Here is a 13,211-nt window from a genome sequence, read left to right as displayed (position 1 = left end):
GGCAACCTAATCACCCTAAGGCAATACTTACTTCATGCTGTATATACATGGTGCTAGATTTTTCTTCTAGAGAAAACCAAAATTACCATCCTTCTCTATTTACACCTTACAAATGAATGTTTCCTTCATATGCATTTATTCACTGAAGTCCTATTTAGGATCATAAAAACAACTGAAGCTGAATTCAAGATGTTCAATTAAAAATTATGTTCAAGGGAGGTTGCTAAAACACCATATACAGGTCTTCAGTACTGTAAATTTATTTAATAGAAGGTAATACACAGTAAATTAGGTTATTTCAATTCTATAGAATACTTGCAAATTCACATTAGTTGAAAGGAGGGGGAGAACAGTCAAAATCAGCCCCCAACTGCTGATGTATTTGAAATGCTCAAAGGCCTGTTAATAAAGAGACAGAACATGGAACAGAATCCACTAATAAAGAAAGAACTTATAATGCTATGAACATTTCTTTTAAAAAAAACTTTAAAAGGCAAAAACATTATAAAATCATTACATGGTTAAGCTGAAGCAATCTTATTAATAGATGGTCATTTTAATGTAGAGATTTGTTCACAGCACAAAATGTTTACACAGCCTGATATTTCCTCTCAATCGTAGACACACATATACATTCAGATTTTGCACATATTACAAAGATTTTTTTTTGTCAGTCCTGCTAATGAAGTGCTTTTTCTGCACATCAAGGGCATATTCTGATGACATGCCAACACTTTCACTCCTATATCAAGTTATGCTTAATAAGAAACCTCTCACATTATTCATCTTTACTTTGTCTAAAACTTACTTTCATATGCTGTTTGGGTATTGAAAAATTGATCTACTGTAATTATTTCTTGCCAACAGTAACAACCACATATTTGTCCAGTGTCAAACATTTCTTCTCCTCTTGCTATCTCTTATCTGTACAAACAGGTTTAGGAAGATAAATTTTATTTATGAACATAGAAACAAAAGATCTTTTTTCTGGAGAAAGGTAACTTAAGGTGTTAAATCCAATACATGATAAACCTTAGAAATCTGATTCTTATAAGGAAAGATAAAAAAGAAGAAAGCTGACATTTCACATTTACAGACAGCAAACATGGTGAATATTTCAAGAATCAAAAAGATTCATAAAAATAGTGCTAAAAAGGTAAATTTGACAGATAAAAATACACATTTTAGTAAAGATTTATGAATACTTAATTTCACAATTTTAAACTTGAGGAAAAGAAATGATCCTGAAGACCTCTTAAAAGCAAAATAAAAAGGCCATGCTTCTTCTGGATCCTAAATTTTACAGCAGTGGCTGTTTCTACTCATTCTCAAATCTGCTGTAAGGATGATCTGAATCCTGAAGAAGACCTGGAGGAAATAAGACAGCATTTATTAAGACCTCTAAGTATTGACTTAATTGTATAAGGCATTATATATAATAAAACATGCTTGTTCTTATGGTAGGAGATGCACCTCTTCAATTCAGTTAACTAAAAGAACAAATAAAACTTGAAATTAAAAAAAAAAAACTTGTAAGTTGTTTTATCTCTTAGCCAAAAATCATGGATTCCACACGAAGAATAAAGTAAGAGGAAAAAAGAAGTTTTTTTCCTAACAAGTTATAAAGGAGAAATAGTATTTCTCATTTGTGAAGGACACCAGCTAACTTGGCATTTTTTCTTTGTCATAAACTAAACCAAGCTGGAAATGGCTAAATAGAAGCAGTTTCAATATGATCAATAAATTCTGCTTTGTTGTAAGATCACCCTTTTTTAAAGGTTGGAGGTTATCACGCTAGCTTGCTGGCTTAATTCTCTTTCACTCCTGAACAAAAAACCTGCCAAGTTTAATAAGTTATATGCAGTAATTTTGCAATGCAGGGCAATATTCTCTAAGGACAGATATAAATCACCCATAAACTCACTAAACATATTAGGGACAAGAATGAATGTGTCATTTAACCTAGGTCTCACTATGTGCTTTCATCATAAAAAAACAGAATATTGCCATGGAAAGTGTTGCAAAACTATCAAAAATATATTGAATCATTGGATATACATATAATCTTCTCTAAAGCTTAGTTCAGCAACAATCACTACGCCATACAGTGCTAATTTTCAAGAAGACCTTGAGAAACATAACAGGCATTCACTGGCTGGAAGAGCATGCTGAAGATAAACAACTCCCAAAGGTGCTAGGGGAAGACCCTTGTTATGAAGGAGCAAGATTTGCTATTACCCTGCATATCAGCCTTAGGCATGCAGGTGCTTTTCTTCCTTAGGTGTCTGTAAGACTCGGGGTGCAATCTTTTCTACCTGATTTATTTTGGGCCAGGACGAGTGTGGAAAGATGAAGTTCCCATTTTACAACAGTCAGGACCAGAGAAGTGGAAGGAGGAAATGGGACCATACTACTTGCTCCCAATCCCCGCAAGGTTTCCCAAAAGTTCCATCTTCCCTAGGCAGAAAGGGGCTGGCTATGCACACCAATAACTAGAAGCTGAACATTACACGGGTCCAGCCCATCCTGTGTATTTTAGGCACAGTAAATAGAGCACGTGATACACTGTCAGATAGGACTATACCTCTTAATTCTCCAGTTTTACTTGCTAGTGGTCAATACATTTTCAAGCCTTATCAATATACAGCATGGAGCTCCCCATTAACAATGCCACTAATAATAACTGACTAGTGCAGGGGTGCTCAACCCCCTGCCCACAAGCCAGATCTAGCCCACAGAGCTCCCCATGGGTCTGGGATGCCTTGCAGGATATGGTCCTGTGCACTAAATGCGGCATGCAAGGCAGCATGGGGCCCTAGAACCCAATTCCTGTTGTCTGGCTGGGTGCAAGTGCCAGACAGGGGCTAATCCCAACAGACGTAGCCTGGCAGAAGCAATGCAAACCCTGGAGACCTAACCTCGCATGTAAGATCAGAGGAGGTGACATCAGGTGGAGGTGGCATGTGCGCCAGAGCCCCAACCCACCATAGGGTCCCTAGCAGAGGTGGGGCAGGGTCCCAGAGCCCCACTCTCATCATGTGAGGCTGGGCAGAGGAGGTACAGGGTCCCAGGGCTCCAATCCTATGCAGTGGGGCTGGGCAGAAGTGGCACAGTCAATATCCAGGGGTGCAGGCCTGATCCTGGGGTGCAGGGCCCAATCCAGCCTCGAGATCACCTGTGAACTACTCATTTGGCTCATGGGGCCAGAAGGTTACGCACCACTGGACTAACATAATATTCAATAAATGGATGCAAAAAACTCATGATATATAATCATAAAGTACTGGTTATGGAAGATTCCTACAGCCCGCATTGGTCTTCATAGCTATAGACATTAGGGCTGGAGGGGACCTCGGAAGATTGAGTTCAGCCTGAGGCGCAGGAAGTCAGCTGGGGTCATAGGATCCCAGCAAGATAAGCATACAATTTCCTCTTGAAGGTGTTCAATGTAGGTGCTTGAACCACCTCCAATGGCAGGATATTCCAGACCTTGGAACTGGGGGTTTGGACAGTAAAGAAATTCTTCCTTACATCCAGCATGAAACGGTCTTGCAGTAGTTTATGACCATTTGACCATTGGGTCATTCAGACTGAAAGTATTTCAGGTGAGTTACCCATAAAGGAAAGAATTAAAAAACATAGCTCTTGTACAAAATGACTTTTACTTGTAGAAGACTAACTAAAAAACTCAAGCATCATCCAAATTGGTCTGCAAAACTTTTCAAGAAAATTAAATATACTCTGCTTTGACCTAGCTGAGAGAGAAAAGAAACAAAGTTACTTTTTGTATATTAACTACATATTTCATATTCTGAAAAGAAAGTGGCCATAGAATACAGTAATAAAAGTATTTAAAACTCACTGACATGTTACCTAAATATAACGAAAATATGTTTTATTAGAGTTACTTGATCCTTAATGCTGGCATTACAGATGGCCAAATCCATGTGCCAGGAGGAGAATTCACTTTTTTTCTGCAGCGCTACAAAAATGTGCAGTTAAAACTAGATATGCAAGTACTTAAAAATGTAAGTACACGGGTTATATAGATTTCAATACAATAAAACATTGCAGTTCGGTAAATCATTGAGATAATTAGATGTGTTTAACACATTCATAACGTAACAGAAATAGATCAATATGCAGAACATTCTCTCTCAAAGGCAGGAATATATGAAATTTGATTTGATGTCTTTATTTGTGAATTAAATTGGAAGATTTCAGATTGTCAGACTATGTTTGCTGCAAAGCCAAGACCTATTTCCTTAAATCAGTCTGGACTAATATATATACATTATTTATTTATATATATATAAAATTTCAATCCTCAACTATCTGAAATACATATCTCAATTTTTAAGGCCAACTCAGTTGACAAAAAAAGTTCTCTCTAAACAAATATGACATTTTTCTACATGTATTAAGACCCTAGATATAAAAAGGAACAGAATTTTCATTAACTTGTCAGGGTTCATTATCATCAGTTTTGGCAGCTGGACAATGTATTAGAACGATTCACCAGACCCTCCCCCCCTACAAAGTAATGCCCATAGCTTGATAAAAAAGGTATGCTTGTTTCTTGTATCATTATCTCATATATTCCAATTAATATTATAAAAATACAAATAGGCAATTTATCACCTGAAATCATCCCCAGCCTTGACAATCTAATTACAGCAGTAAAATTATGGGTACTATCATATCCTTATGCAAATTTAGAAAGCTTCAACGTATGTTGAACGTAAAGAGAATTTTCTTTTACTTTCTAAATAAGACTTGCCAGTGGCAGTTAAGAAAAAGTAATTACACTAGCTTACACAACAGTTAGTTATGTAGAAGTAAAAATGTATTTTATTACACTTCTCATGCAGAAGACTATACATTCTCTGCACTCATTAAAATCCACACAGAACTCTGAGAATTTAACTTCTCCATACAGTGAATAAAGATCCAGTGACAGAATTAACTTTGGGATGAAAGCATCTTCCTGATGAAATAAAATCCTTTGAAATCTTCATAAAAAAAGATAACCATATGCTAATCAAAAGGGTTCACATCAAGGTTTAGCTGCCTCAACCAGTGAGAAGCTGGATGCACTGACAAATGCTGTAGCTAAAAATGAACACTGTGAAAAGTTATTCCCCCCCATTTAGTTTCTGGGATTCTACCCCCCACTCTCATTTATTAGCTCTATTTTCTGCCTCACATGCTTATTAATAGCTGCTTTTCATCTAACTGGTTTAAAATACATATTTTACATGATAGGTCTAAAAGCAATACTGTAAAACTACAGCTAGCACTGCCACTGACCGCTTATATAGATATTTAACTGAAAACAGTATAGTTTCCACTAGAGCCATTCCAAATTCTTCAGAGGAAGGTGTGAGGGTCTTGAAAGGTATTTAACTACACAATACTGCAAGGGAAAGCAGCCTTCTAACTGCAGCCAGTGACATATCAGACTACTAGGTCTCACAGTTTAAAGCAGAGGTAATCTTTTCTTTAACTACTACTGCTGCAGAGGCTATTCACAGTGCCTGTTATTTTAGTTTCCACAAATTAGATGTCTATATTTTGTAACTAGTTTTTGCTTCAGGGAATGCCATTTCCCCTTTATGCTATGGCAGGGTAGGGGAACTAAAAAGAGCTGAGGACTAAACCTACTGGTCAGGTCCAGTGTAGATACTGGAGATTATTAAACAAGCCCAATAGAAGGAAAACAATTAAATGCTCCTAAAATAAGTTTCTGAAATAGGGCAGCAACTTCGTTTTTCTGATCCCCTAAAATACAGCTATCCAACTTGAGGCCTGCAAAGCATTATATTATGGCCTCTCAAGCTCCCATCCAGCTACTGCTTCCCCTATTGCTCCAGCTGCAAAAGCAGCTTGGTTTTCTGAGCTCCCTCTTCCTTTCCCTCCCCTGCCCCAGGTGGTGGCACAGTGCACCCCACGGCATGGATGCCCATGTGCATGACAGAGTGGAGAGGAGGATATTGTGTGTCGGGCATGTGGTGCAGCAGAGCAGGAGGCATGCCACTGGTGCAGCCCCTGCTAGTATAGCCCATGTACACTAGGAGATGAAGAATTAGGAGAAGAAATGTAAGGCTACCTTCCACAGGGAATAACAACACGTGGTGCAATGTACCCTAGGTGTCATGTTCCCTTTGTTTTCATTTTATAGCCCATTCCTGCCTTCTATACCTCATGTATGAGCACTTAAACTTTTTTTCACTAACCTGAGAATGCAGGGACAGGGATGAAAGGGTAGTAGCGGGGCATTTGTATTGGTTTTTTATGGTGGAAATGTATCATGGATGATGAATGAACACCAACAATTAAAACAAAAAACAATAATACCCCAAACCAGGGAACCATTATTAAAAATAAAAATAAATGGTATAGGGGCAAAAAGCCAGGGCCATCTGGTACACCTTAAATATCATAGCTTAATGGTAAAAGGACCTAATGGCTGAATTCAGTTTGTCCTGAATGAGGCACAGGAAGCTTCTCTGAGTCTTGTTTTTTCTTCTTGATACAAGTTGTAAATACCCATCTTTTGCTTTGATATTTCAGGCTCAAAGAAGCCAGTGTCTTTAAACAAATTAAGATCCTCCAAGGTAACCTGTAAATTTGGAAGTCCCAAGAGACAAAGTTTGTAAGAATCTGAAACAGATTGTTCCATGCATCTTATCTTTGTTTACTCTTTGGGTTTATTATTTACAACCAATTTAATTTGTTAGTTGACTCGGTGGTGCTCAACCTTTCTGTCCTCCAGGCCAGATTGTCAGTGCCTGGTTCCTCTGCAGACTGGATCCAAGCAATGGATCCAATCCAGGACGGGCAGTCGCGCAGAACAGGAGAAGGTGGGGGAGGAGGGAATTCAGCCAGTGACCTAGAAGTTGAGCGCCCTTGGCTGACTTATGAAGCAACTCTTTGGATACCTTTACTTACCTTAATGGTCTAGGAGAAGACAGTGTAGAGATGCAACTTACAGACTAACTGAATTAGGGACGTAGATGCCATCACAGCATCTTATGAAGTGAGCTCTTCTTCACAAAAAGCTTATGAATCTGATTCAGTTGGTCTACAAGTTGCATCTTTACACTTTTTCTGCCTTACTTCAGACTATCATGGCTACCTTGCTCTGGTTTTTGACAGCTATCTGTCAGTTAAGCATTCTTCTTCTGTCGGGCTGAAAGGGCAAAGCCTCTCAACCACCGGGAACTGGAAAGGCAAATGGGCAAGTCTAAATACCTCTTTCTACAATCTTCAGTTCTGAGCTAACTTACAATGCTAATCACCTAAGAGTGCATTTCAACCTTTCACCAAAGTAGTTAAAACCACAGATTTGATCCAAACGTGCAACACAATGTATATGCTGCAAAAACTGTGCTGGATGGGACTTGGGTGATCAACACATACATTGCTTTTGCTCTTTTTTCTCTCAGTGACAGCTTACTTCCCCTCAAAACTGACTACACCACTGTTTTCATCCTTGAAGTTCATTATGTATGTTGCTGGCTTTCAATTCCTAAAATAAAGTTAATAAAAATAATTTAAAAAAAAAGGAATGTGATTTACAAGAGATGTGACTGCTATGTGACTGCAATGCATTCAAAATACCATATAAGGTCAACATAATCTACCCATCCATAGCTGTTTTTATTATGATGATGAACTGCTGAACATAAAATGAATGTTATACGTAAAAGAAATGAATTAGAATTATACATCATTAAAATGACTAATCAAAAGCCTTTGCACACTTTTAAGAAGCAGGAAGCAGCATGCAACCCCAAAATCATAAAAGGGAACAGACTTGCAAAACCGAAGACAAAAGGATGTCCTCTATTATCTCTGAGGTAGGGCTCTTCCACTATCACCAGACAAAATCCAAAAGCAAAGCACCATATTATTGATGGTACATTTAGTGTACAATAGTAGCAAATATGGGGGCAATTAAATCACAGTTCCTTTGTAAGTTGTAAAAGCTAGAAAATACTCTAAATTCTACTTTAAAATTTACTAATAGTCAACATATAATTTGAGCAATCAAACTGCATTCATAAAGAAGCTAATGAAAAATATGGACAAATTTTGCAACAAAGAAACAATTCAAAATGAGTATTCCCAGTTCCTAAAGCTCTATTGCTTCCGGTGCTCCCAAAGGACTGTGGCGAGAGTAAGCAACACCTGCAATGCATTATAAATGTGTAATTACCATTTAAATAGGGAGGGTGAAGTGGGAAAAAGGCATTCCCTTAAAGCCAACCAAGGGCTGACATTTCAGCATGATCATCTTAATCTACAGAGTCAGGTTAACAAAGCCATTGATATTCTGCCACTTATTCTTGCCCATTTAACAGTGAATCCCCTCTACTATGCATAAGTGTGCAAAATAATCTAGTGTCTCCACAAGTTTCTGCACCAATTCTTATTATACTACTTGATATGCTAACATATGTATATACCAGACAGCTAAAAATAAAGACAGATGAAGAAGATTCCAGGTGCTGCTAAAGATTTTTGAATTATGTTTCATTTAATTATTTTGACAACAGTATTTCAGGATGAGAATTAGTAATGCATTTGTATTTTGATTGCTGTGCCAACCTATTCTGCATTAGTTCTGATATCAGACTAAGTTCCACATATTAGCAGGTCTAAAGTCAGCTGAAGACATTACATTGTACATAATCTCTCTCCTTTTACTCTGTCTGCTACTTCCTTCTCAACTACGTGCGTAACACTTCATGCACCAGTGTGATACCTCTTTTGAGAAGACTGTTAATTACAATAAACAGTGCATCACATTTGCAAATAAAGTAACTGGGTGCAGAAATGATAGGGATATGTTAATTAGAAGACAAAGCTTATACTTTCAGTGAGGGTTTGCTATCATTGAAGTCAATGACAGAACTACTGATTTCACTGGGAACAGTAAGCAGCTTTTAAGTGTGGTAGATTTCTACCAGTACACATGTGGACAAGTGCACACCCTTACACAGCTAAATTCTTCAAGGTGCTGACTATTCCAACCATATCCAGCAGTACACCTAAAATGCTTAATTTTAGTGAAGTCAGTGGTAGTACTCCTGCAATGTCTAATCCTCTGCTGGAATTGGCCAGAATGCTTAGTACTTAGCAGGGCTGACCCCAGGGAGTCTCTGGAAACATAGGCTCAAATGGCATATTGGTCTAAAAAAACCAAAAGCTGAATTCTAATTTTTTGTCATGTAACTGAAACAAACATTTTCAAATAGAACAGAAGTTCGAAGGCAAGGTCAAAAAATGTCAAACTGTCAAGGAATTAAAGCTCGTGAACTAGTACCCTTAAAATTGCCTTCCTTCTCTATAATAATTTCCCCCCTTCCTATCTTAAGATTCATTATGGTGTACCCTCTCCCAGTGCCTCTTTGTTTTTTGAAGCACCACATGTTCCTTCCTCCATGTAATTCCCTTTAGAGCTCATCTACAACACTACTGCATCAACCAGAGAAATTGCAGCAGACTGACACAGACATTCCCAGCCCCTGCCAATCAGCTTAATAAGACACTGGAAATGAGAACAGTTTTGAGTGGTGTTCATAGCTCCAGAATCGCTGCTTTTCACAACAGTGTAATTTACTTGATAAGAAAATAAAGCATCTTGTTCTCATATTTATTTGAGTGCATGGCACCAGCAGTTCTACAACAAACCAAATTAGAGAGTGCTAACAGCACCAGTCCTGAATAACAAACTCCACAAATAAAAAGCAGAGCACACTCAATGGTCATGCCTTCTGTTTTCACTACTGTGCTATAAATCTGTTTTAGAAAAGCTACCTGTAAGAATTAAAATAGTTCCAAAACCTTATTTAATCTTTGTTTTTTGTGCCACGAATGCTAACAACAATTCAAATTATTACCCACAGTAAATGGGGCTAAACTCAACTAACTAACTTCACTTAGCTCACAAAACAGTCAGATGGCAATGACTTCCCATGGTATTAAACAGAACTAATGATCCACATGGGAAATGCTCTACCTCTTGTGTGACAGAACAATCTTATTCAGGCAATGTGGAGAGAGGGAAGAGAGTTTATTCAGATACCAAATACTGACATAAGATTGCTATACATACCATACTTCTTGCGTATTTCATCATGTTTCACTTTTCTTTCCTGTTTCCTGCAAAGGTTATAAAAATATTATTAAAATAAGGTACAAGTTAATATCTTAGGTTAAGTTATATTATCGGCATGGTATTACAACTAGTTGGGAGTCTCTTGGGATGATTTTTAGTAGTGTGCAATAATTAACGCTTTCTTAAAAATCGCATCCAAAAAAACTTACCATTCCCATCTAAAACTGACCACTATTAACAAATCAAGTAATTAATTAGGACTGTATCAGCAAGTAAGCAAACTGAAAATTCACTGCCTTTTAGATCTATTTAAATATGTCCCCTTATTTTGACAGACCTTATTTGAGAGATTGACAGACCCATTCATCCACCCACCCACCCACCATTATAGATATCACTATGTTGCCCAGTAGGAAGCATGTGAATTTTACAACTATATGAAGACTGCAGGCATACAGAATCCTAATTCAACACCAACAAAAGTCTACCAGGAGAAGGAATGCTGTATTATGGTTACTGTTCAGACAGAACATGGTGAATGAAAATGAAAATACAGCTGATGTCTACAGTCCTATGTGGAAAGGAGAACAAGAACAGCATTAAAGATATTATGCCATCATTACAGACAGACTGGGAGGGATGTGCCTAGTTATGGTTGCATAGCACTTCCAATTATATAAGGTTCTATCTTCAGATGCATAGGATGCTCCAAAACTTTAGTCAAATGCACTTCAATTTTCTTTGTCAAGTGTCTGCCTCAGGTGGATACCACAGGGGAGAGGGGAAGTAGAAAGGAGGAGAAATATTTGGTGTATATATTTTTGCCATTTCTGAGAACAAATTTACAAAAAATGCTACTTTGTGTTTTACAATTCTTTAATGAAAACACACTGGAGCCTCTACGCTTTGGAGTGGAGATTTTGAAGTTTGGCAAGAGTCATCCGTGTGTCACGGATATACCTATTGTTATTTTGATAAAAATCCATTCACATTTCACCAAACTCAGCCTCTAACTGAAGTTCACACATGGTCATTAAGGACTTACTGGAACATCTACATAGTCATTAATGTGCCATAGTTACTGCACATTAAGTTTAGTACTTGTATAACCAAGTACAAAATCAAGATGCAGTATATTGCACAGTAGTGCCAATGCACAGCTTTTAAGTGACACTAACTGTGCAGTAGCCTAATACTACTGCACAGTAGCATATTAGCACAATTTTTGCCATGACATGCTACTGTGCAGTAGTATTAGGCAACTAGCAGTTAGTGTCCTATGCAGACCTGCCCACTGACTAGCAGCTAAATTTGTCTTGGTTCATCTACTCCATACATACTTTACCCTCCCTCCCCCAGTTCCTATTTGCCAACTAGAATCTGCACATGAAGGAACTGAGCATGTTCCCTGCAGGAACTGAGTTAGCCTTTTCCTGCAACTGTTCCTCCAGGGAGGCTAGAGATTCAGTGTCACTAGTAATGTTAGCAGAGAGACTCTCTCAACTTTCATCTCCATGTCCGCATTGCTGGGGCGCAGGAAACACAAAATAAATCAGAATGGAATTCAAAAGTACAAGAAACTTGGGGGAAGAGAGATGACAGAGAGGAATTTGGTGAAAGGAAAGACTTGTTGGAAAGGCACAGAGGGGAAGAGAGGGAGGAATGAGGGTGAAGGGAGAAGGGATGAAAGAGATCAAGTGTGAGGTAAGACATGGGGCCCATAATCACTAGACACACTCGGATTTGGATGCAAGAGTCTTGAATCCCAACATTCCACTAGTACTGACGTCAGCTTCACTAGTTACTCCATCAGAACAAATAGTAGAGGGTTGTGCTGTGCTTCAAAAGGTTCCAGCCATGTGATGATGGGGGGGTGGGCAACAGGGGTTGATAAGAGGGTGTTACTATGAGTCCATCTGATCAAAGTGGGGGTTTTTCCAGTTTGCTATTTTACCAAAGCAGGAAGCTACATTCAAGCTAAATCAAAGGAATGTTAAGATCACAAAATTATGCACTTAAGAAATTTAGAACTGAGCTTACCAGTGTAGCTGTAAGTCAGCTCACTTGGATGTATGCTTTATCACTCTACTTTTCATTATACCATAACACTATTTTCCACACAACTACCACCTCATTCAGTGAAAAGGATGAATTTGCTCCAGGGGTGAATTAAGATTGTCTAGTGAAGGGAACTACTGACTACAGAACTTCTGCTCTTATGCACTGCAGAAAAGAGAGACTGAGAAGCACAACTTGTCCACCAGAGGAATATCAGTGGCCCAGAGACTCAGTAAAACTGAATGTGCCAAAATAGCTCTCCACTGGAAAACACAACTTGCAAGTGGTTCAGAATTGTGAATCCTTGGTGTTTAGCAAGTGAGGTAGGGGTGTGTAAGTAGGGAAAGTCCTGTCTCAAGGTTAACCAAATGCTGCACTGGAAATGTAGACTATCTCCATACCTGCCACAGGGGTTTCTGTGATGCTGGACAAGTCTAAGAAAAGCTTCTGTCAGATTATTATAAACTGCAAGCTCCTTAAGTTTGAGGGCCCAATACAAGACACTAGACCCAACATGTAGACACAACTACAGCCCAGCCCAGCCCAACGAGCGAAGCGAATAAACAGGTAAGAGATAGGGGCCAGGGTAACACTGGGACTAGGGGGTCAGTACACACATCCACAGGAGGCTTCAAATGCCTCTACACAAACGCTCGTAGTATGGGTAACAAACAGGAGGAACTCACCCTCCTGCTGGCTGACACCAGCCCGGACATAGTGGGGATTATGGAAACATGGTGGGACTCAACGCATGATTGGGCAGTGTATGTCAAGGGATATAGGCTGTACAGGAGGGACAGGATAGGAAAGAGGCGTGGGGGCGTGGCGCTCTATATTAAGGAGGAATACACATCCTCGTCAATTAGCAAGCAGTCAGGGGAGGGGCACTCTGAAGTGCTTTGGGTTAGAGTGCAAGGCAGTCGAGGGGAAAGAGACTTAACGGTGGGAGTCTACTACAGACCTCCCAACCAGGGAGAAGAGCTTGACCAGAAATTCTTGGGTCAGCTCACAGAGGTAGTGAAGGCTA

General features: G+C 38.8%; 1 protein-coding gene across 1 annotated transcript in view; it reads right to left on the bottom strand.

Annotated features, from left to right (window-relative positions):
- Positions 1–244: 244 nt before the first annotated feature.
- LOC109308593 (pituitary tumor-transforming gene 1 protein-interacting protein-like) overlaps positions 245–13,211 on the bottom strand; it is a 45,260-nt gene continuing 32,293 nt past the window's right edge. The window contains exons 6-7 of the mRNA XM_019532993.1: positions 10,124–10,170; positions 245–1,368 (exon numbers count right to left, since the gene is read on the bottom strand). Coding sequence (XP_019388538.1) covers positions 1,319–1,368; positions 10,124–10,170 — 97 coding nt within the window. The 3' untranslated portion in view covers positions 245–1,318. The remainder of the gene's footprint in view (positions 1,369–10,123; positions 10,171–13,211) is intronic.

This window comes from Crocodylus porosus, unplaced genomic scaffold (genome assembly GCF_001723895.1).
Source record: "Crocodylus porosus isolate Cpor-Errol unplaced genomic scaffold, CroPor_comp1, whole genome shotgun sequence".
In the NCBI taxonomy this organism is placed as follows: domain Eukaryota; kingdom Metazoa; phylum Chordata; order Crocodylia; family Crocodylidae; genus Crocodylus; species Crocodylus porosus.
Note: the sequence above shows the minus strand (reverse complement) of the source record. Positions and strands in the feature narration are given on the sequence as shown.